The 21,052-nt window shown below is 70.3% G+C and overlaps 3 protein-coding genes across 4 annotated transcripts; 2 read left to right on the plus strand and 1 right to left on the minus strand.

Annotated features, from left to right (window-relative positions):
* Positions 1 to 3,564: 3,564 nt before the first annotated feature.
* On the plus strand, positions 3,565 to 11,561 carry DPYSL5 (dihydropyrimidinase like 5). Of its 2 annotated transcripts, XM_027669187.1 has the most exons (12): positions 3,565 to 3,858; positions 4,966 to 5,124; positions 5,759 to 5,938; positions 6,022 to 6,090; positions 6,253 to 6,297; positions 6,410 to 6,485; positions 7,374 to 7,530; positions 8,278 to 8,419; positions 8,641 to 8,783; positions 8,865 to 9,072; positions 10,277 to 10,445; positions 11,391 to 11,542. In XM_027669187.1, exons 1-12 carry the CDS (start codon positions 3,598 to 3,600, stop codon positions 11,474 to 11,476), a joined length of 1,695 nt encoding a protein of 564 aa, XP_027524988.1. In that variant the 5' UTR covers positions 3,565 to 3,597; the 3' UTR covers positions 11,477 to 11,542. The 2 variants fall into 2 exon arrangements, with proteins under 2 accessions (XP_027524988.1, XP_027524989.1); XM_027669188.1 differs by lacking the exon at positions 10,277 to 10,445 and having other exon boundaries at positions 11,391 to 11,561.
* A 1,973-nt stretch (positions 11,562 to 13,534) lies between these two features.
* Positions 13,535 to 18,133, minus strand: LOC113959900 (basic proline-rich protein-like). The gene is made up of 4 exons (XM_027669191.1): positions 18,123 to 18,133; positions 15,842 to 16,599; positions 14,950 to 15,789; positions 13,535 to 14,382 (listed from the first exon to the last, which is right to left on the minus strand). The coding sequence occupies exons 1-4, from the start codon at positions 18,131 to 18,133 to the stop codon at positions 13,535 to 13,537; spliced, it is 2,457 nt and encodes an 818-aa protein (XP_027524992.1).
* On the plus strand, positions 13,602 to 20,824 carry MAPRE3 (microtubule associated protein RP/EB family member 3). The gene is given in 8 exon segments (XM_027669189.1): positions 13,602 to 13,719; positions 18,125 to 18,252; positions 18,338 to 18,483; positions 18,607 to 18,747; positions 18,749 to 18,809; positions 19,405 to 19,556; positions 19,643 to 19,795; positions 20,023 to 20,824. Coding segments are annotated over 7 exon segments (843 nt in total). The 5' UTR covers positions 13,602 to 13,719; positions 18,125 to 18,131; the 3' UTR covers positions 20,092 to 20,824.
* Positions 20,825 to 21,052: the final 228 nt, after the last annotated feature.

Raw genomic sequence — 21,052 nt, forward strand, 5'->3', positions numbered from 1 at the left:
CGGGGAGGAACGGGGACCGAGGAGCGGGGCTGGGACCCTCCGCGGTGCCCGGAGCCCGCACCGAGACCCGCCGCAGCGCCCCTCGCTCGTTCGGGCGTGGCCGCGCCGTTCCCGTGCCCGGCCGGGCCGTGCCAAGGTGCCCGCGGAGACGAGGACCGGCCTCCCGCCGGCAGCATCCCGCGCTCGGCGGCTCTGCCTCCGGTGGAGCATCCCTGGCCCTTCGCCCGCCCATCGCGGCCTCCGCGGGTCTCCCGTTCCCTCCCGGGGCGGTGGCTCGGTGGCACCGCAGCTCGTCCTGGCCGGGGGGGCGGTCGGTGGGACCCCGGCACCGTCCTGGGCACAGGGGCAGGGCTGGGGGGCCGTGGCGAACCCCCCGCGGGACATTTCCCGGGCGGGGGGCGATGCCCACCCCACCAGCGCCTCTGGCCGGTAGTCGCGGGTCGGTGTCACCGGAGGGACGGTGGCCGAGCCCAGCCCTGACAAAGCGGGGTCCTGTCGGGGCACCCACGGGCAGGGTGGGCGCGGGCAGGGCGGGTGCCGGGTCTCGGCGGCGCAGACAAAAGCGGGGGGCGGTGAGGGCCCCCCGGCCCCGCCGCGCCGCACAATGCGGCAGCCCCGGCACAAAGGCCGGGCCCGGCAGCCGCCCCGGCCCCGACAGGTGCCCCCGGCAGCCCCCGCCGGGCCGGGGTCCCTTTGTCCTGCCGGGGTCACAGCTGTCCCCGCGGCAGCCGGCGGGGCTGGGGGGGCTGCGAGCCCCCCGCTTTGTGTGCCGGGAGCGGCGCCGCGGCCACCGCCTGCCGAGGTGGCCGAGCCGGGGGGCTGCGGCGCGGGGTGGGCGGGGGTCCCCGGGATGGTGGTGGCCCCCCCGGCGCTGACGCTGCGTTTCTGCCCAGCGCGGGAGCCCGTTTGTTGTCTGGCAGGAAACCTCCGGCCACCGCGCCAGCTCGGCCACCGCCGGCCGATGCTGGCTGTGCCGCCACGCTGCAGCGGCTGGCCGGGGTGCGGGCGACGGCCCCGGTGTCACCAGGGCTGGTGCCACGCTGGCACTGCGGCACGGGCTGGGGCACGGGGGGGCAGAGCCTCCGGGAATGCTCGGTGTGAGCTGGGGGCACCGGTGTGAGCACCGGGGGTGAGCTGAGGGGCACTGGGTGTGATGGGGGCACTGGTGTGAGCTGGGGACGCTGCTGTGCCAGAGAGGCCTCAGTGAGCAGTCGGGGCTGGGCACAAGGACTGGGGAGTGGTGGCACGGGGACAGCAGGACCCTCCTGTGGCAGTCTGGGGGGTGGTCAAGGGTCCTTGAGGAGGGGGTGGGAAAGGGGCCTGGCACAGTGGAATGAGGGCAGTGTGGGGACAGCGGTGGCAGTGGCGTGGGTGGCTCCATGGTGGCCAAGGCTACAGGCAGCGTGTGGAGCTGCCAGCCCTTGTCTGTGCACGGTGGCCAGCCCACGCCTGTGCCCCCAGCAATGTCCTGTCCCCCGCCAGCCCTGCCCCCTCTGTGCCACCCTCTGCCATGCTCTGCCATGCTCTGCCATGCTCACCCCTTCCCCCGCCGCCGGCAGCCCCTCTGTGCCCCGTCCCCCCGTGCCGGGGGTCTCAGGGCGGTGGGTTCTGCAGCAGCACTGGCTGCTCCCCGCACACTCCGTGCTCCAGATCCGTCCGTCACCACAACCTGCTTTCATCTCGGGGTGCGACGTGACACCTCCCCCCACACCCCCTCTGTGCTGCACCATCTCCCCCCCGCACCACCCTCCTGTATCCTCCTGCCTGGCCCAGCCCTGCCCTGGCGTCCCCGGGGGTCGTGGGGGCTGTGGGCACTGTGGTGGCACTCTGGGCACCGGCTCGTCCCCCCTGGTCCCACCCCACCGAGGTGGGTCTCAGCCCTGGTGTCTTGGCCCACCCTGGTTGACAAGGGGATTTGGAGGGTCCCTGGCTGAGGCTGATCCCCTCATCCTCCTTGTGCCCGTCATCCCCCTCATTCCCCTCATCCCTGGCAGTGGTGCCGTGGGTCTGGGTGCCCCCCAGCACAGCCCTCACGTGGGGCAGTGGTTTGCCTCAGTACTTAAGGCAGAGCTGGGGGCAGATGTGGGCGTGGGACCAACTGGGCTGGGGTGACAAGTGCCCAGCGTGCCACAGTGACCTGGCATGGTGCACGAGGTCACTGCCACCCCGCCTCGGTCCTTAGGGAGGGTCCCTCAGCAGTGACACAGCTGTGCATGCCAGTGACATTCCCGAGGGGGGCTGCCTGCAGGACCCCAGCAGCTGCTCCTGCTTCCCTGTTCTGGAGCAAGGGCGGCGGGATGAGGCACTGGCTGGCACCGGGCTCACCCACGGCAGGGCTGGCACTGCCACCGCACAGCCCCGGGGCAGGAGCTGGCCCAGGAGGGGCTCCTGGTGCCCCCAGCATGGTGGTGGTCCCTGGTGGGCACGGCCACTCGCCCCCCGCAGCTGCTCTGGCCGGTGGCTCTGGCAGTGCCCAGCTGCTGGCAAAGCCTGACCCAGCCCCATGACACCACGGCTCCCGCCAGCTCCGGGGCCTGGGAAGCCATTTGCTGCCCAGTAGCTGTTGGGATGGGCACTGGGAAGGGCCAGCACAGCTCGGGACTGTCCCTTTAGAGCTGTGCCTGGGTCCCAGCACCCACTGGAGCAGCAGTGGGGTCCTGGGGGCACCGATCACCCCTTGCCACAAGGTCTGTCCCCCACCAGCAGCACCCTCTGCCCCGTGGCTCAGTGCTGGCTCCGGGGTGCCCATCCAGGGGTCTTGGTGGGCATTGGGGGTTGTTCCCACAGGGCTGCTTGGTGCCAGCATCGTGCCAGCAGCGCTGGGCTGTGCCATGCTGCACACGTGGGTTCCCTGGCCTTTGTCTGGTGGAGGGGTCCGTGGGGGTTCCTGCAGTGGGGTCTCTGGGTTGGGGGTTCTGGTGGGGTCTCAGCCCACCTCATTCCCCCCGAGTGGGCACAGCTGGCACGTGCTGTCCTCACTCCAACAGGTCGATGGTGTTTGACCTTCACCAAATGACTTATCGATCATGTCTGGGGATGCCCCTCACTGCCGGGGGCTCAGGCAGTGCTGGGGCAGCGCGGGGGTCTCCGGCAGATCTGGCACTGTGGGCAGAGAACCCCTCGGATGGTGCCAGTCCTAGTGCTCTCTGTGCCAGTCCCAGTCACCCACAGAGACAAGGCAGGCAGCCTGCCCCAGGCATGAGTGCTGTCACCTCATGGGGACACCAAGCAGTGTCCCCTCAGCACGCGTGGCACCAGCAGCTGGGGGGAATTGGGGGGGCAATGAGGGACGGGCAGGGGTGGGGTCCAGCAGCCCTGCTCTGGGTGTGGGGACCATGGGAGGGCTAGCACTGGCCAGAGTGCAGACTGGTGTCACCAGAGCAGGGGGCTCAGTGGGGTGGCAGCCCCCGGCTCGGTGCCAGGGCCCCTCCTCTCTGCGGATTTCCCGGGATAATCCATTGGCACGGCCCATGGAGGATGTGCAGCCTGAGCCCTGCACTGGGGCATCTCTGGCAAGGGTGGGCAATGGGGTGACCCCTCCCCAGCCACGGGGAGCTCCCGGTGGTCACCCTGGCACCGCCCCTGCCCCACAGCACCATGATGGCCAACGCGGCCACCATGCGGATCCTCATCAAGGGGGGGAAGGTGGTGAACGACGACTGCACGCTCGAGGCCGACGTCTACATCGAGAACGGCATCATCCAGCAAGTGGGGCGCGAGCTGATGATCCCCGGCGGTGCCAAGGTCATCGACGCCACCGGCAAGCTCGTCATCCCGGGCGGCATCGACACCAGCACCCACTTCCACCAGACCTTCATGAACGCCACCTGTGTCGATGACTTCTACCACGGCACCAAGGTACCCCTCACCCTGAGCCCCTGCTGTGGAGGTCTGCCCCCCGCTCTGGGGGGGCTCCCCGGGGCGCTGGTGCTGTGGTGGGGTGTGGTGTGGTGTGGTGTGGTGTGGTGCAGCTCTCTGCCCCAGCAGCGTGGGCATCCCCGGCAGCATCAGCTCCAGAGCAGCGCTGTGGTGTGGCACCGCCTGTCCCCGTGTCCCCATCCATCATGTCCCCATCCATCATGTCCCCTTCCTGCGAGCGCTCTCCTCCCACCCTGGGGCCGTGGCACCCTGTGCCAGCTCGGGGACCCTCTGCCCTCCCTGTGTTGGTGGCACCACGTACCGGGTGCCGCTGCCTGGGGGTGTCGAGGGGCCAGCACAGGATTGTCCCTGCAGCTTGTCCCGCTGTCCCCAGTGCCTGCACAGAGCAGCCATTGTGCCAGGCCAGCGCTGGCCGTGCCTGTCCCCGGGGTGTCCGATGTCCCTGGGCGGGGGGCTCAGTGATGGAGTCCCTGGGGAACAGGGGCCGGTGCAGTTCCCCCAGACACCCCGTGCCAGGCCTGCTTCCCATCACCATCACCCGCCCCGTGGCACCGCGCCGGCACCTCCCGTGAGGGCGATGGGCAAAGGAGCTTTGGGGATTAGCGGGGCTGGGTGAGCCGGGGACACCGGCGGTGCCACAGCGCCTGCCCTGCCGCCCACGCTGCAGAGGGGGGGCTCCCTGGGGCCCCACCCCGCACAGGGCTCTGTGCCAGGGGGCTGCTGGGCCCCCCAAATCCAGCGGGTTGTGCAGCTGGGACAGGGGGTGCCCCAGCGGTGACGGGATGGGGCTCTCCAGATGTGCTGTGTGCCCAGATGTGCTGCTGCAAATGGGCAGCTGTGGGCGGGGCCAGGGTAATGTGGAGGGTCCATTCCCAAATGGAGGGTCCGTTCCCACACCCTCCAAGGCAATGCCGTTCCCAGATGTGGCCACCCAGATGTGCTCCCTGCCTGTGGGCAATGCCGTTCCCAAATGTGGCCACCCCGGCCTGGCATCTGAGGGCTCCCCTGGCTCACGGCCGGGCAGGATCGGTGCCGGCAGCGGGGGGGTGAATCCTGCCCCTCCACCACGTTCCCTGTGCCCCGCAGGCAGCGCTGGTGGGGGGCACGACAATGATCATCGGCCACGTCCTGCCCGACAAGGAGACGTCGCTGCTGGACGCCTACGAGAAGTGCCGCAGCCTGGCCGACCCCAAGGTGTGCTGCGACTACGCCCTGCACATGGGCATCACCTGGTGGGCGCCCAAGGTGAGTCTGGCACGGCTCCGGGAGCCCGGGAGCAGCTGCTGGGACTAATTCCCAGCCCCGTTGATCCCATTAGCTGCCTGGGAGGTGGGCTGAGCCCCCAGGCTGCCTTTTGAGCTGCCCTGAGCCGGGCTCAGCAGGGCAGGGGCTCAGGGGTTCCCCTGGGGCAGGGGGTCCCTGCGAGGCTGAGCCCCTCGCCGGGTGGGGAAGGTGGTGCTACTCCAAAGGGAGGACCAGGGTGCCCAGGGATGGTGGTCCCAGTTTGGGGGGACCCCAACCTGCAGCATGACCCCCACGGGAATGGCAGTGGGGGCTTGATGCCTGGACCACATCCCACAGCACGCTCAGCCCCTGCAATCCCCCCAAAGCTGCCAGAGGGGGATCAGACCTGGCTCCCGGCTGTGCCGTGGGGAGACCCCGGCCCCGACCCCCCCAGACAGAGCAGGGAGTGGAGGGATGGAGCGAGTGCCCCCCCGGGGCGTGAGAAAATCCCCTCCACGCCCCTCAGCAGCTGTCGCTCCCCAAATCACCCACAAATCCCGTGTCCCCAGGGGGGTGTGTCTGTCCCTGCCCTGCGATGGGGCCCCTCGCGGCGCGTGGGGAGCGGGTCCACACTGAACTCCCCATCCCGGCACAGGTGAAGGCAGAGATGGAGACGCTGGTGCGGGAGAAGGGGGTGAACTCCTTCCAGATGTTCATGACCTACAAGGACCTGTACATGCTGCGGGACAGCGAGCTCTACCAGGTCCTGCGCGCCTGCCGCGACTTTGGCGCCATCGCCCGCGTCCACGCCGAGAACGGAGAGCTCGTGGCTGAGGTGAGAGCAGGGGGACAAGGGGTGCGATAGGCCCCCAGCCTGGGGCAGCAGAACCCCCACCCTGACCCCCCCAAATCCCTCAGGGAGCCAAGGAAGCGCTGGATCTGGGCATCACGGGACCGGAGGGCATTGAGATCAGCCGGCCCGAAGAGGTAGGTGATGTCTGGTGCCACTGTGTCACCGCAGCGGTGGCACGGGTCATGGCTGGGATGCTCTGGGACACTCTGGGACATCCCACCCATCACTGTGTCCCCCACCCACCCTTGGGTGCCACTGTGCCATGCCACACGTGTCACTGCTGGCTCTCTCCGCAGCTGGAAGCCGAGGCCACGCACCGTGTCATCACCATCGCCAACAGGGTGAGTGGTCCTGAGCGTGGGGTGGGCTGAGAGCGGGCACCTCAGTTCCGTGGGGGGGTCCCCATGGAGCCAGGGTGCCACGGGGACAGTGCCGCTGACCCGCTCTCCACAGACCCACTGCCCTGTGTACCTGGTGAACGTCTCCAGCATGTCTGCGGGGGACGTCATCGCTGCCGCCAAGATGCAAGGTAGGGGACACGGGTGGAGACCCACCTCCCCAGCACACGTGTGGGCAAGGAGCACAGAAACACCCACAGGCACGGGACACGTGTGGGCACCGGGGAGGTTGTGGGCTTGGAGGAACGTAGACGTGGATGGTAGAGCTGTGGACACGCAGAGACACACGGGCACCCGGAGACACGGGAGGGAACAGACACGTGGGCACGGGAACACGTGTGTACCTGTGGGGCTGTGCCCTCGCACGGGTGTGCACACCTGGAACCACAGCCACCGGGCACCCAGGGGACACATGTGTGAACACCCCCGGGACACACATGTGAGCACCCAGGGGACATACACATGAGCACCCCCGGGACACACACGTGAGCACCCTTGGGACACACACGTGAGCACCCCCAGGACACACACATGAGCACCCAGGGGACACACACGTGTGAGCACCCCTGGGACACACATGTGAGCACCCAGGGGACACACACGTAAGCACCCCCAGGACACACACGTGAGCACCCCCAGGACACACACGTGAGCACCCCTGGGACACACTCTTGAGAACCCAGGGGACACACAAGTGTGAGCACCCCCAGGACACACACGTGAGCACCCAGGGGACACACACGTGAGCACCCAGGGGACACTCATGTGAGCACCCAGGGGACACACAAGTGTGAGCACCCCCGGGACACACATGTGAGCATCCCCAGGACACACACATGAGCACCCAGGGGACAGACTCGTGAGCACCCAGGACACACACACATGTGAGCACCCAGGGGACACACGTGAGCACACACATGGTCACGGGGATCGTGGCCTGAGGGGTGCATGGGGGTCTGGGCATGGCCAGTGCACACACACACGTGCCCTCGCACACGCGTGTGCCTCCGCCCCGGCAGGGAAGGTGGTGTACGCGGAGACGACCACGGCTCACGCCACGCTCACCGGGCTGCACTACTACCACCAGGACTGGTTCCACGCCGCCGCCTACGTCACCGTGCCGCCGCTGCGCCTCGACACCAACACCTCCGCCTACCTCATGAGCCTGCTCGCCAAGTGAGGCCCCTCCCAGCCGCACCCTCTCTGCCCCCCCTGCCAGCCACACTTCGTGGGGGCTTTCTGGTGTCCGGCACACCCCCCGGTGTCCTGCTCCTGGGTGCCAGGCTGCCTGGCTGTGCCATACCCCATCATCCTGCTCCCTTGGGGCTGTGCCCTCCAGGCACCCCGTCCTTTGGGCACCCCACCTCCCAGGCACCGAGCTCTCTGTGCCTCCCTCCCTGGACCTGTGTGCCCCTGGGGACGTGCTCTGTGGGTGCTGCACTTCCCAAGCACTCACTGAGCTCCTGGGGTGTGGGTGCCCCTCCTGGGCCCCACCCTGGGCACCCTCCTCCCCAGGCACTGAGCTTCCTGGGCACCCCACTCCCCAGGTATCCCACTCCCCAGGGACCCCACTCCCTGGGTGCCCCATTCCCTGGACACCCTGCTCTCTAGGCACCCCATGGTGTGAGCACCCCATTTCCTGGGTACCCCATTCCCTGGGCACTGAGCTCCCTGGGGACCCCATTTGCACAGGTGTCCCATTCCTTTGGGAATCCTCGTGCACAGGTGCCCCATTCCCTGGGCACCCTCTTCCCTGGGCACTCCCTGCATGGGCACCCCATTCTCTGGGCACCCTGCCCCCTAGGTGCCCAGGTCTCCAGGCACCCCGTGGTGTAGGTGCCCCATTCCCTGGGCTCTGGGCTCCCCGGGCACCCCAAGCAACCCCAGGGGTGCCATCCCCCACCCTGCCCTGTCCCCCCACAGCGACACGCTGAACATCGTGGCCTCGGACCACCGGCCCTTCAGCACCAAGCAGAAGGCCATGGGCAAGGAGGACTTCACCAAGATCCCCCACGGCGTCAGCGGGGTGCAGGACCGCATGAACATCATCTGGGAGCGCGGCGTGGTACGGCAATGCCAGCCCCTGGCACGGGGCTGGCCCTGGGGGCTCTGCTGGGGTGGGACGTCCCGTGGGGTGTTTGTTGGTGGGTGAGGTGCTCCCCAGTGCCACCCCAGTGGGTCCTGGCGAGGGTCCCAGCCCCAGCAGCACCTCTGGGGTGCCGTGGGGGCTTGTGGGGACAGGATGGGACACAGCCTGGCACATCCTCACCCCCACTCCTGTGTCAGGTGGGGGGTAAGATGGATGAGAACCGCTTCGTGGCCGTGACCAGCTCCAACGCCGCCAAGATCCACAACCTGTACCCCCGCAAGGGCCGGATCATCCCCGGGGCCGACGCCGACGTCGTGGTCTGGGACCCCGAGGCCACCAAGTAGGTGCAGCCCATGGCAGGGGGCTGGGGAGGGGCTCCCCGTGCCACCAGTGCCCCTCACCGTGCCACCCCCCCGCCCAGGACCATCTCGGCCAGCACCCAGGTGCAGGGTGGGGACATCAACCTGTACGAGAACATGCGGTGCCACGGGGTGCCCCTGGTCACCATCAGCCGCGGGCGCGTGGTCTACGAGAACGGCGTCTTCATGTGCGCCGAGGGCACCGGCAAGTTCTGCCCGCTCCGCTCCTTCCCGGACGTCGCCTACAAGAAGCTGGTGCAGCGGGAGAAGGTACGGGGGGGCCGGGGCAGAGCAGTGCCAGAGTGGTGCCAGAGCGGTGCCAGAGCAGTGCCACAGTGTGGGGCAGGGCTGCACCGTGCGGGGTGCTGCATGGGACAAGGGGCCGGTGGCCACGGTGGTCCCAGCAGCGTGGAAGAAGGGTCTGTGCCACCACAGTGCCGTGCCACACTGTGCCACGCTGGGGCAGGTGACAAGAGCACAGCGTGCCTCGCTCAGGGGCCGGGGGGTCCCTGCAGGTGGGTGTGCGATGGAGGACCCTTCCCTGGCTCCTTGCTGGCACTGCAAGGGGACAGTTCTTCCAACACGTGTGTGGCTCGTGGTCATTCCAAGGCTGAATGTCAGGGCCCCCCCAGCCCTCTGTCCCGGCTCTCTGCCCTTTGCTGGGTGCCCCCAAGGCAGCCCCACGGCTCGTGGTGGCACCACGTGCACCAGACACGCCTGGCAGGGGCTGCCCGGCCGCGACACCCGGGAGCTCTGGCAGCCCCCAGCACCAGGGCCCACCCTGTGCCCCAGAGCCGTGGCTGTAGGGGGTGTGCTGGGGGACTGGGGCGGTGCTGGTGCTGCGAGGGGGGACCTGGCACTGTCACAAGGAGCTGGTGGCCAGCACCAGAGTACCTGGCTGGAGCTGTGTGGCTGCGGGGAGGGCACAGGGTATCGCATGGGCTTGGCTTGGCTTGGCATGGCATGGCTTGGCATGGCTTGGCATGGCTTGGTGTGGCATGGCTTGGCTTGGTGTGGCATGGCTTGGCTTGGCATGGCTTGGTGTGGCTTGGCATGGCTTGGTGTGGCTTGGCATGGCTTGGTGTGGCTTGGCTTGGTTGGGCATTGTGGGGGGGACAGGGCGAGGGGCTGCTCTGCCAGGGTCACCCACCTCCCCCAGCCCCCGGTCCTGCTGCTCTGCACCAGGAGCCCCTCAGCCTGCCCAGCACCCCGCCAAGTGCCCCCTCCCCAGCCGCAGCCCCCTCCCCACGCCACAGCCCCCTCCCCATGCCTCAACCCCTTCCCCAGCCGCAGCCCCCTCCCCAGCCCCAGCATGCCCCAGCCCTTTCCCTCTCCCGGACCGGCCGATCCGCACCCCGCTGTAGGGCCCTGGCACCCCTCACCCCGCTGGCACCGCGGGCCCCCCCAGCCCCGGCCGCAGCCCCCCCCCGGTGGGTGCTGACGCTCTCTCCGCTCTCTCTCTCGCTCCCGGCAGACTTTGAAGCTGCGGGGTGTGGATCGCACCCCGTACCTGGGGGACGTGGCCGTGGTTGTGCATGCTGGGAAAAAAGAGACGGGGACGCCCCTGGCCGATACGCCCACCCGGCCGGCCACGCGACACGGGGGCATGAGGGACCTCCACGAGTCCAGCTTCAGCCTCTCCGGTAAGAGCAGGGCCGCAGTGAAGGGCCCGGCCCCCCCGGCCTCGGGCCCCCCCGGCCTCGGCCCCCCCGGGCACTGGCCGGGCACTTGCCACCCCCAAGTGTCCCCATCTCCCCCCCAGGGTGTTCCCACTCTCACCCCAGGGTGTCCTGCCATCCTTCTCCCAGGCTGTCCTGTCACCCCCCTCCCCAAGGTGTCCCCACTGCCACCTCAGGGTGTCCCCATCACTCCCATCACCCCCTCCCGCCGGGTGCAGCCCCCCTTCTCCCGGGCAGGGAGCCGTGGCAGAGCAGAGTTGCCCCCTTCCCTGGACCTGCAGCCCCTCACCCTTCCCTCCCTCCCTCTGTGCACTGTCCGTCGTGTGGCTGCACTGGCCGGGGCTCTGGGGTGGTCAGGGGAGTGGCTGGGGGGTCTATGCCAGTCTGGGGGTCTGTGCCAGTCTGGGGGTCTGTGCCAGGCAGGATGGAGCTGCGTCCTGTGCTCGGGCAGCCCCGGCTCCCCACACTGTGCCTGGACAATGCTCCGTGCCAGTGCCTGCTCGGTGTCCCGGTGGCACTGGAGCTGCTCCAGCCCCCCGAGGCAGGACATGGGACTTGGGGGCTGAAAGTCCGTGGCTGGCACATGGAGGGGCTGCACGAGGCGGGGTCGGTGCTCCCCCACTGCATCCACCACAGCCGGGGCAGGAACAAGGGGACAGGGAGCATCCCCTGACCCTGCAGTGCTGGGGGGACACGGAGCATCCTCTGACCCCACAGTGCCGGGGGACACGGAGCATATCCTGTCCCTGCAGTGCTGGGGGACACGGAGCATCCCCTGTCCCCGCAGTGCCGGGGGACACTGAGCCCCTGCTGTCCCCCTTGCCGGTGGTGCTGGGCTGAGGGGTTCTGCAGGACCGTGCCCCCGCTGCCCCCACCCTGACACCCGCCGTCCGTTCGTGTGCCCGGCAGGTTCTCAGATCGATGACCACGTTCCAAAACGAGCCTCGGCCCGGATTCTCGCTCCCCCCGGGGGCCGGTCGAGCGGCATCTGGTAGAGCCGGGGACCTGTCCCCCAACTGAGGACCGGGCGCCGCCCCCAGCGCCCCCCGGGCCCGGCTCGGGCGGGGCTCCCCTCGCCGGGGGGCCCTGCCTGGCCCCCGTGCTGCCGGCGGGGCCGTGCCGGCGGCGGGGCCGTGCGCGGGGGCCGCGGAGGGCCGGGGGCAGCGGGTGCCCCCCCGGCCCTTTTCTGTTTGCACGTTGGGTTTGGATCAGTGAAACTTTGACTTGTTTGTGCATCCCGTGGAAATACTCTGAAGTGGTTTGGGTCGACAGGGGTGGGGGAGACGCAGGGCCCCCCCCCTTCCTGCCCCTGGCCTGACCCCATCCCTGACCCCCATCACCATCCCTGAACCCCATTCCAGCCCCTCCTCCATCACCAAGTCCCTATCCCTAACCCCCATCACCGCCCTTAACCCCAATCCCCGTCACTGTCCTCCTGTCTCCACCTCCATCCCCGCACCACCATCCATCCCTGACCCCCCACCACACCCCAGCCCCCCATTCCCATCCCTTTCCCCCACGCCTGACCCTCACCTGCACTCCTGCAGCCCCATTCCTGCCCCCTCTCACCCTCCCCTCTATCCCTGTCCCCCCTTCCCCCTCCCTGCACCTCCCCATCCCCACACCCCCCGTTCCTGCCCCTCTCCGTCCCCCCACCCTGGCAGTGAGGGGTGTCACACACCCCCCTGCACGAGCACGGGGCCAGTGAGCTGCCCTGGCACAGGTGTGCACACCTGTCACCCCTGTGTCACCCCTGCCCGGGCCCAGCGAGGTGTCCCCAGCACACACCTGTGTCACCCCTCACGCTCCCAGGCGTGTTTGCACACGCGTGTGCGCAGGTGAACCCCTCAGCACACCTGCACACGTGTCCCCACCCCTCTGACACCTGTTCCAGGCTGTGCTGGGTCCCCTCTCACCCACCGGGCCCCCAGCGCTGCCCCCGGTGCCGACGGGGGTCCGGGTGCGTGTGGCCCCCCCCGAGGGGTTGCCGTCCCCCCCTGGTGCTATTGGGGGTGCCCCGGCCCCGCTCCCCACCCCCCACCACCCTGTGCCCTCCCCCTGTAGGTCCCTGTAGGTGTTTGGGGGCCGGTGGGTGCCTGGCGGGGGGTCCCGTGTCCCCCTGGGTGGTCCCACACGGCCAATTTAGGAACCTGCCGTCCGTTGTTTGCTCATTAAAGACCGTTCACAGCGCCCGGCCTGCGCCTGCTTGGGGGCCTGGGGGGGATCCTGGGTGGGGGATCCGGGTGGGGGACAGGATTAGGGACCCCATGGCCATGGCACTGGGGACAAGGGGTGCCCAGGGAGGTGCTGGGAGCAGAAAGAGCCCTGACATAGGGACACGGAGGGGACACAGGGGGGGCATTTGTGGGGACATGAGGACAGAGAGGGGACACATGTGGGGACACATGTGGGGACATGGGGACACATGTGAGGACACAGGGGGACATGGGGTTACATGGGGACACGGGGTCACACCTAGGGACATGCATGGAGATGTGGGGACACAGGAGGGCATGGAATGTGTGGGGACACGAGGACACAGCTGGGGACATGGTGACAGAGGGGGACACTGTGGGGACACGGGGCTGGCCCTGCCACCACATGTACATCCACAAACACAGACAGGGGGATGCAGGGGGCTTGCGGTGTCGGGGGGGCTCTGTGGTCTCGGGTGGGTCCCAAAGTGGGGGTCCCCGGAAGGCCCCGGGGAATCCGGGAGGGGTCCGGGGGGGTCCGGGAGGGTTCCGGGGGTGTCCGGCGGGTCCCGGGGGGTCCCGGGGGATCCGGGAGGGTTCCGGGGGTGTCCGGAGGGTTCCGGGAGTGTCCGGGGGGGGTCCGGGGGGTCCCGGGGGGTCCGGGAGGGTTCCGGGGGTGTCCCGGGGGTCCCGGGAGGTCCCGGCGGTGCAGGGGGCTCCGCCCGCCGCCAGGGGGCGCTGTGTGGGAAACAAGGCTGACGGAGGCGTGGCCAGACCTGTTGCCATGGCGACAGGGAGGGGAGGGCATGATGGTTTCCATGGCGGAGAGGGGGCGTGGCCACGCTCCGTTGCCATGGTTTAAGAGGGCGTGGTCACGTCAGTTGCCATGGCAGCATGGGCGTGGTCTATTGGCCGGCCCCGCCCGCCGGGGGGGGCGGCGCAGGCGCGGTGGGTCCGAGCGATCCCGGCCCGGTCTCGGTCCCGGTCCCGGAGCGGCGGCAGCGAAACGGGGGGAGCGGAGCGGCGGCGGCCGCGGCCGAGCGGTGAGTGCGGCGGGACCGTCCAGGGGCTGGGGAGGGACCGGGCAGCGCCGTCGCCATCGCCCGCATCCCCGCACCGGCCGCCGGCGCCGGCCGGGGGGGCCGCGGGGCCTCCGGGAATGGAGCGGCGGGGCCGGGCCGAGAACACGGCCTGAGAGGCGAGGCCGGGGGGCCGCGGGGCCTCCGGGGATGAAGCGGCCGCGGGTGGTTTGGGAGGTCTGTCCGGTGCCGCCGAGGATGGAGCGGCCGCGACCGGGCCGGGAACGGGGCCGGGGCTGAGCGGCGGGGCCGGGGCTGAGCGGCGGGGCCGGGTGGTCCCGCGGGGCCGGTGGCGGCGGGGCCGGGCCTGACTCAGCGACGGCCGTTCCTGCAACCCGGCCGCAGCTCCCGCGGGGCCGCGGGCACGGCACGATGCGGCCCCGGTACGGCGCGGTCCCGGTACGGCACCGGCAGGCCGGGAGCTGTAGTCCCGGCACCGCGCAGCAGCGGCCCGGGCATTGCCGCCGGTCCCGGGCATGAGCGGGGCCTGGGCGTCACCCGGGGATCCCCGGTCTGGGGGCTCCTGCGGGGCCCGGGCCGCCGCCGGTCGGGCAGTGCCGGTGCCGCCGGTGCTGATGTGGGTGACACTCCCGGGATGCTGCCGTGGCGGTCCCGGGCGGCAGGCGGCTGTCACCGTGACCCACGGAGCGTGACGCGCTCCCGGTGCTCGGACTAATGGCGGCGGTGTCACCGGCACGGCCGCGGTGCCGCCGGGACGGGATTGTCACCGGTTGTCACCGGTGCGGTTGTGGTGTCACTGGCGCGGCCCCTTCCCTGTGCTCCCCCGCCGTCCCGGGGGCAGCCAACCCCATCTCCCGCCCGGGCCTTCCCGAGCGGGTCCCCCCGCCGCGGTCGGAGCGCACAGACCCGGCCCCCAGCGCCGCCCCAAGACCCCCCCGGTGTGATCGGGGTCCCGGGGGTGCCGTGAGCCCTCACTGTCCGTCCCGTCACGCTGTGGGGACACGGAGGGGACAGCGCTGCCCGGCGGCGTGGCACGGGCTGAGTGTCCCGAGCGGGAGCGTGTCCCCCGCCCGCCCCGGCTCTCCCGGCTCGGCTCATCCCGCGGCGCTCGGCATTAATATTTCAGGAGCGGGGGGGAGGGCTCCTCTCTGCACATGCTCCCGCCGCCGTACCGAGTTATTTAGGTTAGCGGGAGCCGAGCGGGGCGGGGGGATTTGCTCGGCCGGCACCCACCCCGCGTTCCGGGCACCGGCACCGCGCAGGCATCGCCGTCGGGAGCCGACAGCTCCCGGTGCGTGAGCGGCCGGTTCGCCTCGTCGGGACGGGCACTGCCGCCGGGAGACAGGGAAGGGTGCTGGGGATGGAGCCGGTGCGGGGCTGGGGATGGAGCCGGTGCGGGGCTGGGGATGGAGCCGGTGCGGGGCTGGGGGCTGCCCGCGCCCGGCAAACCCACCTGTGCCCACCGCAGCGCAGGTTGGGGAGCGGGGATGCTCTGCTTGGGGTGGGGGGAAGTGGCACTGGGGGGACCCCTGGGGGGGGACAGCGGCGAGTGGCCACCTCTGATGGCACCAGGGCCACTGTGCTCGCTGCCAGGTCCCCGGCAGCCCCGCGGCGGCTCCGCACGGCGCTCAGCCCCCACCGGGCTGTCTGCCACCCCCCTCGCGTGTTTGTCACTTGAGAAGCCACCGGGACGGCTCCCAAAATAGAACCCGCCAGTCGCAGCAGCCCAGTTCGCCCCGGCACCGCGGTGCTGCCGGGCCGGCACTGACGCGCCGCCCGGCTCCCGGTGCCCGCTGTCGGTGCCGCCCTCGGCCGCCGCGGTGGCACGGCCGCCCCGGCGCTGGCACACGCGTCCGGCCTCACTCTGCTCCCGTTTGTTTGGGCAGAGCGGCCCGGGGGCTGCGCCGTGGGACCGGGCCCGGACGACCTCTGCGTGCGCCCCGGCAGCGCCGCGGGACGGGCACGGACACAGCCCGGGGCCGTGATTATCAGCTCGGGGCCGGACAATTAAAATGCAGCGGTAAGCGTCCCCCGCCTGGCCGGGCGCCCGGCAACAGTCCCTCTCCCCACGGCCTGCCGGGAATCGGGGCTCAGTTCTTATTTTCATTAGTTTTTTGGCACCAGCCGGCGGCAAACCGGCCGGGCCGGAGGCTCCCGGCCCTGGGCGCGTCCATCGCCCGGCGTCGGGGCGGCAGCGGGTCGGAGGGTGCCGCAGGCCCTGGCTGCCCTGTCATTACACCGGGGCGTGCTCGGCGCTGCGCCGGGGGCTTGGAAGGTGTTTGGGAGGTTTGGGAGGGTGGGGACGGGCTGGGTGGCACCGAGTGCCCCGGCCAGCGCGTCCCCGCTCCGGGGTCAGGACACGCCGGTGCCTGGCGGGGTCGGGGTTCTGCCGAAGGGGTCAGGGGTTCTGCCGGCGTGTCACGGTTCTCCCCGCGGGCCAAGGTTCTCCCCCGGGCTCTCACGTGTGCCGGCGTGTGCGGGAGTCGGGGTGCGGCTGGTGGCGACACGTAGGGCTCGCCTGGCGCCGTGACACCCCACTTCATCCCACTGGGAAACCCGTCCCCGTTGGGGCCCCAGGGGGTCCCTGTCCCGTCCCAAACGCGGGCAGGGGGCCTAAGAGCCGTGGGCGGCCGTGTCGGGTCCCGCCGGGCATCCCCCGCTCCACCGGGCACGGTTCGGCCCCGCGGCTCGCGGTGGGTCCAGCTCTGCCGGAGGCAGCTCCGGTTATCTGGGGAAGGGCCGGCGATGGCGGGGGTTTGTCGGCGGCAGCCCCCTGCCCCACGCGGCCCTCTGCAGCCCCCGGCCCCGGCGCGGCGGTTCCCGGCAGCCGCGGCACCGCAGTGCGCGTGGCTCTGGCTCAGCGCCGCGCATGACTCAGCTCCGCTGCCGGAGCCAGGGGAGGGGGGAGAGGGGCAGAGCCTGGGGGGGACCCCTGCCCGCACCCCGCTGGCACGAGGCCGCGGGACGGGCTCTGGCTCTCGCCGGTGCCGGGAGCGGTCGGTGCCCACCGCGCCGTGCCGGGGATGGCGGCGGCGCGGGGACCGCGGTGCCAGAGGCTGCGGTGGCGGCTAAAAATACCGATACCCGCCCCCAGCTGCGTGCGGTGGCGCGGCGGAGCGGGCCGGGGGTCCCGGCCGCGGCGGGGGGCGGGGGGCTCAGCTGCCCCTGGGGTTCAAGCGGCCGCGGCCGTGCGGCATCGCCGGTGCTGAGTCACCGCGGTGCTGAGCCCGAGCGTGGGGGGGCTGCGGCCACCGGCACCTGTTCCTCCCCAAACGGGCACCGGGGAGGTGGTAGCCCCCCACAGCCCCCCGCCAATGCACCCCCAGCCCCCCAGGGCGGAGCCGTGCGGTGGCAGTGCCGCCCTCGCCCCCCCCGGGCTGTGGCAGCGGGAGGGGGGTGATGAGGATCGCCCCCCCCAAGCCCCCGCCTGGCAGCTGGCCCGGGCCCCGCAGCCCCCCTGGCCAGGGAGGGAAGCGGATTAACACCGCCGCTGCCACCGCTGCTGCGCGGGGGGGGAAAGGGGCACGGGGACCCTCGGCCCCGGGGAGGGGCAGCAGGACCGGGACCCTCGATCGGTCCCTGAACTAAAGCATTTGGGGGGGGGGGCAGTGGGATGGGGGCTCGGTGCCCGCCACTCTTTGGTGGGGCTCCCCTTGCTGTGCAGTGCCAGGGCCATGGACAGGGGGTCCCAGAGCCCCCCACCATCTGGGCGCGGTTCTGTGGCCATGCCTGCCGGCAGATGTTGCCCCTCTAAGCCCTGCTCTAATGGACCCCAATCCCGATCCTGGCCCCAGCAGATTAGGCAGCACCGGGGGCCGGAGGGGGGGCCCTAAGCTGCTTATGGGCAGCAGCCCCCGGGAGCCCCGTGGCCTCACACAGGGCAGCAACATCCCCCTGGTGCAGAGGCAGTGCCCTCGGCAGTGCCCGTGGCCCCTCCGTGGTGCCCACATCCCCTGGGATCCCCTGCCCGTGAGCAACATCCTGCACTACATCCGTGTCTTGCTCCCCGTGGCACCCTGTGACCCGGCTCCCCTGGGTACCCCTGTTCAGGGCAGGGGTCCACCCAGCCGAGTGGGCCACCGTGGGGCTTCTGGAGACCCTCACGCCTCCCTGTCACACCCCTCCTGCCTTATTTGTGGGTGCAGCTGAAGGGGGCGGTCCCACAGGTCCCATGGCAGCCTGGCCCCAGCATCCCCCAGTACTGGAACCTGGGTGGGATGTGTGCCCTGGGTTCCAGCCCCCAGTGTGAGAGCCTGTGTGGGATGGACACCCCAGGTCCCAGTGTCCCCTGTGCTGGAGCCTGGGTGGGATGTGTACCCCAGGTTCCAGTGCCCCCAGTGTGAGAGCCTGTGTGGGATGGTCACCCCGGGGTCGGGGTTGCCCCCTGTGTGACCCCTGTCTCTCACAGCTGGGGCATGGCCGTCAATGTGTACTCGACGTCGGTGACCAGCGAGAACCTGAGCCGCCATGACATGCTGGCCTGGGTCAACGACTCCCTGCAGCTCAACTACACCAAGATCGAGCAGCTCTGCTCAGGTGGGCTCGGGGGGGTCTGGGGACACGGAGGGGGTGGTGTCTCGGTGCCCCCAGCCCCCCTGACCGCGGCGCGGGCCCGGCGCAGGGGCTGCCTATTGCCAGTTCATGGACATGCTGTTCCCCGGCTGCGTGCACCTGCGGAAGGTGAAATTCCAGGCCAAGCTGGAGCACGAGTACATCCACAACTTCAAGGTGCTGCAGGCCGCCTTCAAGAAGATGGGAGTGGACAAAGTAGGTCCATGGGGACGGTGGGGGCTGTGCCACGGGGGGCTGTGCTGTGCCGTGCCGGCGTCCCCGCCGTGCCAGGGGCTGCACCGGGAGCACAGCCCCACCGGTCCCTCCGTGTGCCCCCAGATCATCGCCGTGGAGCGGCTGGTGAAGGGCAAGTTCCAGGACAACTTTGAGTTCATCCAGTGGTTCAAGAAATTCTTCGACGCCAACTACGACGGGAAGGAGTACAACCCGCTGCTGGCGCGGCAGGGCCAGGACGTCGCGCCCCCCCCCTAACCCAGGTGATCACATCTACAACAAATCCAAGAAACCCATTGGCACTGCAGGTAATGTCCGGGGCCCCCCGGCGAGCGCTGCCCCCGCCCCCTGCACCCCATGGCCAGGCGTCCCCCCAAAACCCTGCCTGCACCCCGCTCTGCTGCCTGCCTGCCTGTAACGGGGGGGCTGGGCGGGTCTGCAGGGGCAGCGGGGCGGTGGAGGGGACAGCAGGGAGGTGGAGGGGACAGCAGGGAGGTGGATGGGACAGCAGGGAGCTGGGCCAGGCTCAGCTGCCTCCGTCTGCCCGCTCACCCCGGGCTAGGGGTGGTTCACCTGCCTTGGCTGCCGTCCTCCTGTGCTGTGCCACCGCAGTGCAGCTCCCCTGGGCATCGGGGGCTCCCTGTGCCAGCCACATGGGAGCATCTCAGGGGCTGGGACTCCCCCCAGATTGCACAGCAAACCCCAACCAAGCCACGAGCACCCCTGGGGGCAGTTGGGTGTGAAATCTGCCAGGGGAAACAGAGACAGGGGGGCTGTGACAGCAGGAGAGCCTGGAGCTCTGCCTGCCCTGCTGCCCACCGCTGCCTCCGGGCGTGATGCAGGGGAGGGTCCCCGCTGACAGCCCCCCTGGCATTAACCCACCGGTCCCCATGTGCTGTCAAGTCCCCCAGAGAACTTCCCCCACCGGCCCCAAGAACACCCCAAACCCAGCCCGCCTCGGCAATGTGCCCAGTGGCATCCTTCGGAAAAACTCGCCCGCCGCCCGCAACGGCGGCACCGAGGCCGACGCGCAGATCCTGGAGCTCAACCAGCAGGTAGGGGCGATCCTGCCAGGGGGCCTGGGGGGCACCGCAGGGTTGTGGGAGGCCCTGAAGGCTCCGGCCATTTCCCTCTACCCCAGCTGATGGACCTGAAGCTGACGGTGGACGGGCTGGAGAAGGAGCGGGATTTCTACTTCAGCAAACTGCGGGACATCGAGCTCATCTGCCAGGAGCACGAGAACGAGAACAGCCCCATCATCACCGGCATCGTCAGCGTCCTCTACGCCACGGAGGTGAGCACCGGGCACCACAGGACCCTCGGGACCCCCGTGTCCCCATCCTGTTCTCTGGGCATCCATGGGAGGGGACAGACCCCTTCCGCACGGCCGCTTCCAGCCTCCTTCGCTGCCACGGGCGCTGGGGGGGTTTGGGCTTTGACAAAGGCCCGGTGCCATGCTGGGGGGGGTCAGTATGCCCACCTCTGCCACCCTCGTGCCAATGGCCGCCATATCTCCCTCAGGAGGGCTTCGCTCCACCAGAGGATGACGAGCTGGAGGAGCAGCCGCCAGAGGACCAGGACGAGTACTAGCCCCGGCCCGCGCCCGTGCCCCCCGCGCCGCCCCCCACCATAGACATTCGAGGTCCGAGCCCGTGCCTCGCCCTGCACTGTCACATGCCATCGCGGTCTCCGGCAGCTCCGGGGGGAACCCCCCGTCTCCATAACCAGGCGAGAAGCGCGGCCGCGCCGGGGCCGAGGCTGGGGCCGGGCTCTGCCCCCACGCTGGGGCCCAGCCCGCGCCACCCCCTCCCCATATTTATTTCCGTTGTCCCCTCGGTGTGAGCGAGTGCCGCGGCCGCCCCGGCGTCGCGCCTGCCCGCGGTGAGAGCGAGACGGAACACCGAGTCCTCGGGGGCTGGCCCGGGGTGCCACGTGCTGCCCGCCCTGCCGGGACCCCCACGGGACCCCCGCGGCAGGGTGGGTGTGCCTGGCAGCCCGCGGGGGCGGGAGGCTGTGGTGTGCAGGAGGGAAGATGAAGAGGAGACCCCAGCCCTGTGCAGCCGTGGCACTGGGGGGCACCCGCCCCCACGGGGGTCCTAGAGCAGGAGCCTGTCCCTGCTATGGGGTGGGGACAGCGGTGGCCCTCTCCCCTCGCCCGTGGCCCCCTCGGAGCCGGGGTCTGGGGTGGGTGACCGTGAGGGTTCGCAGCGCCCGCCCGCCCCGGCCGCCGTGTCCCTGTCGCATCGCTTGTCTGGTCCATCACTCCGGTCGCAACGCTGCATCTGTGTTCGGTTTTATTTAAATAAACTCGTGTGGTAACACCGTGTCCTGCCCGTGCTGGGGGGGCACCAGGGGGTCCTGGACCCGCTCCCTGGCCTTGGGGTCCCTCCGTGCTACTGGGCCACGCCGGGTGGCGGGTAGCTGGAGCTGCGGGGCTGCTGCGAGTTGGTTCCGTTTGGCGTTAATAATTTATTGTTGCGGGTATTTTGGGATATAAAATCCCGGAGACGCCCCGGCCCCCGCTGCTGCCTCGGCATTGGCAAAGATTGTG

The sequence above is a fragment of the Corapipo altera genome, unplaced genomic scaffold, assembly GCF_003945725.1.
Source record: "Corapipo altera isolate COAL_440 unplaced genomic scaffold, ASM394572v1 288, whole genome shotgun sequence".
Classification (NCBI taxonomy): Eukaryota; Metazoa; Chordata; class Aves; order Passeriformes; family Pipridae; genus Corapipo; species Corapipo altera.

Excerpts from the sequence above, each read along its gene's own strand:
- LOC113959900 (XM_027669191.1), bottom strand. Across the intron at positions 15,790-15,841 it reads GCCCGGCCGGTTTGCCGCCG|GCCGTGGGGAGAGGGACTGT; the intron begins GCTGGTGCCAAA and ends GATTCCCGGCAG. Across the intron at positions 14,383-14,949 it reads GCCGGTGCCCGGAACGCGGG|CCGCCTGCCGCCCGGGACCG; the intron begins GTGGGTGCCGGC and ends TCACGGTGACAG.
- DPYSL5 (XM_027669187.1), top strand. The coding sequence starts at position 3,598 with ATGATGGCCAACGCGGCCACCATGCGGATCCTCATCAAGGGGGGGAAG. Across the intron at positions 7,531-8,277 it reads CTCATGAGCCTGCTCGCCAA|CGACACGCTGAACATCGTGG; the intron begins GTGAGGCCCCTC and ends GTCCCCCCACAG. Across the intron at positions 8,784-8,864 it reads TGGGACCCCGAGGCCACCAA|GACCATCTCGGCCAGCACCC; the intron begins GTAGGTGCAGCC and ends CCCCCCGCCCAG.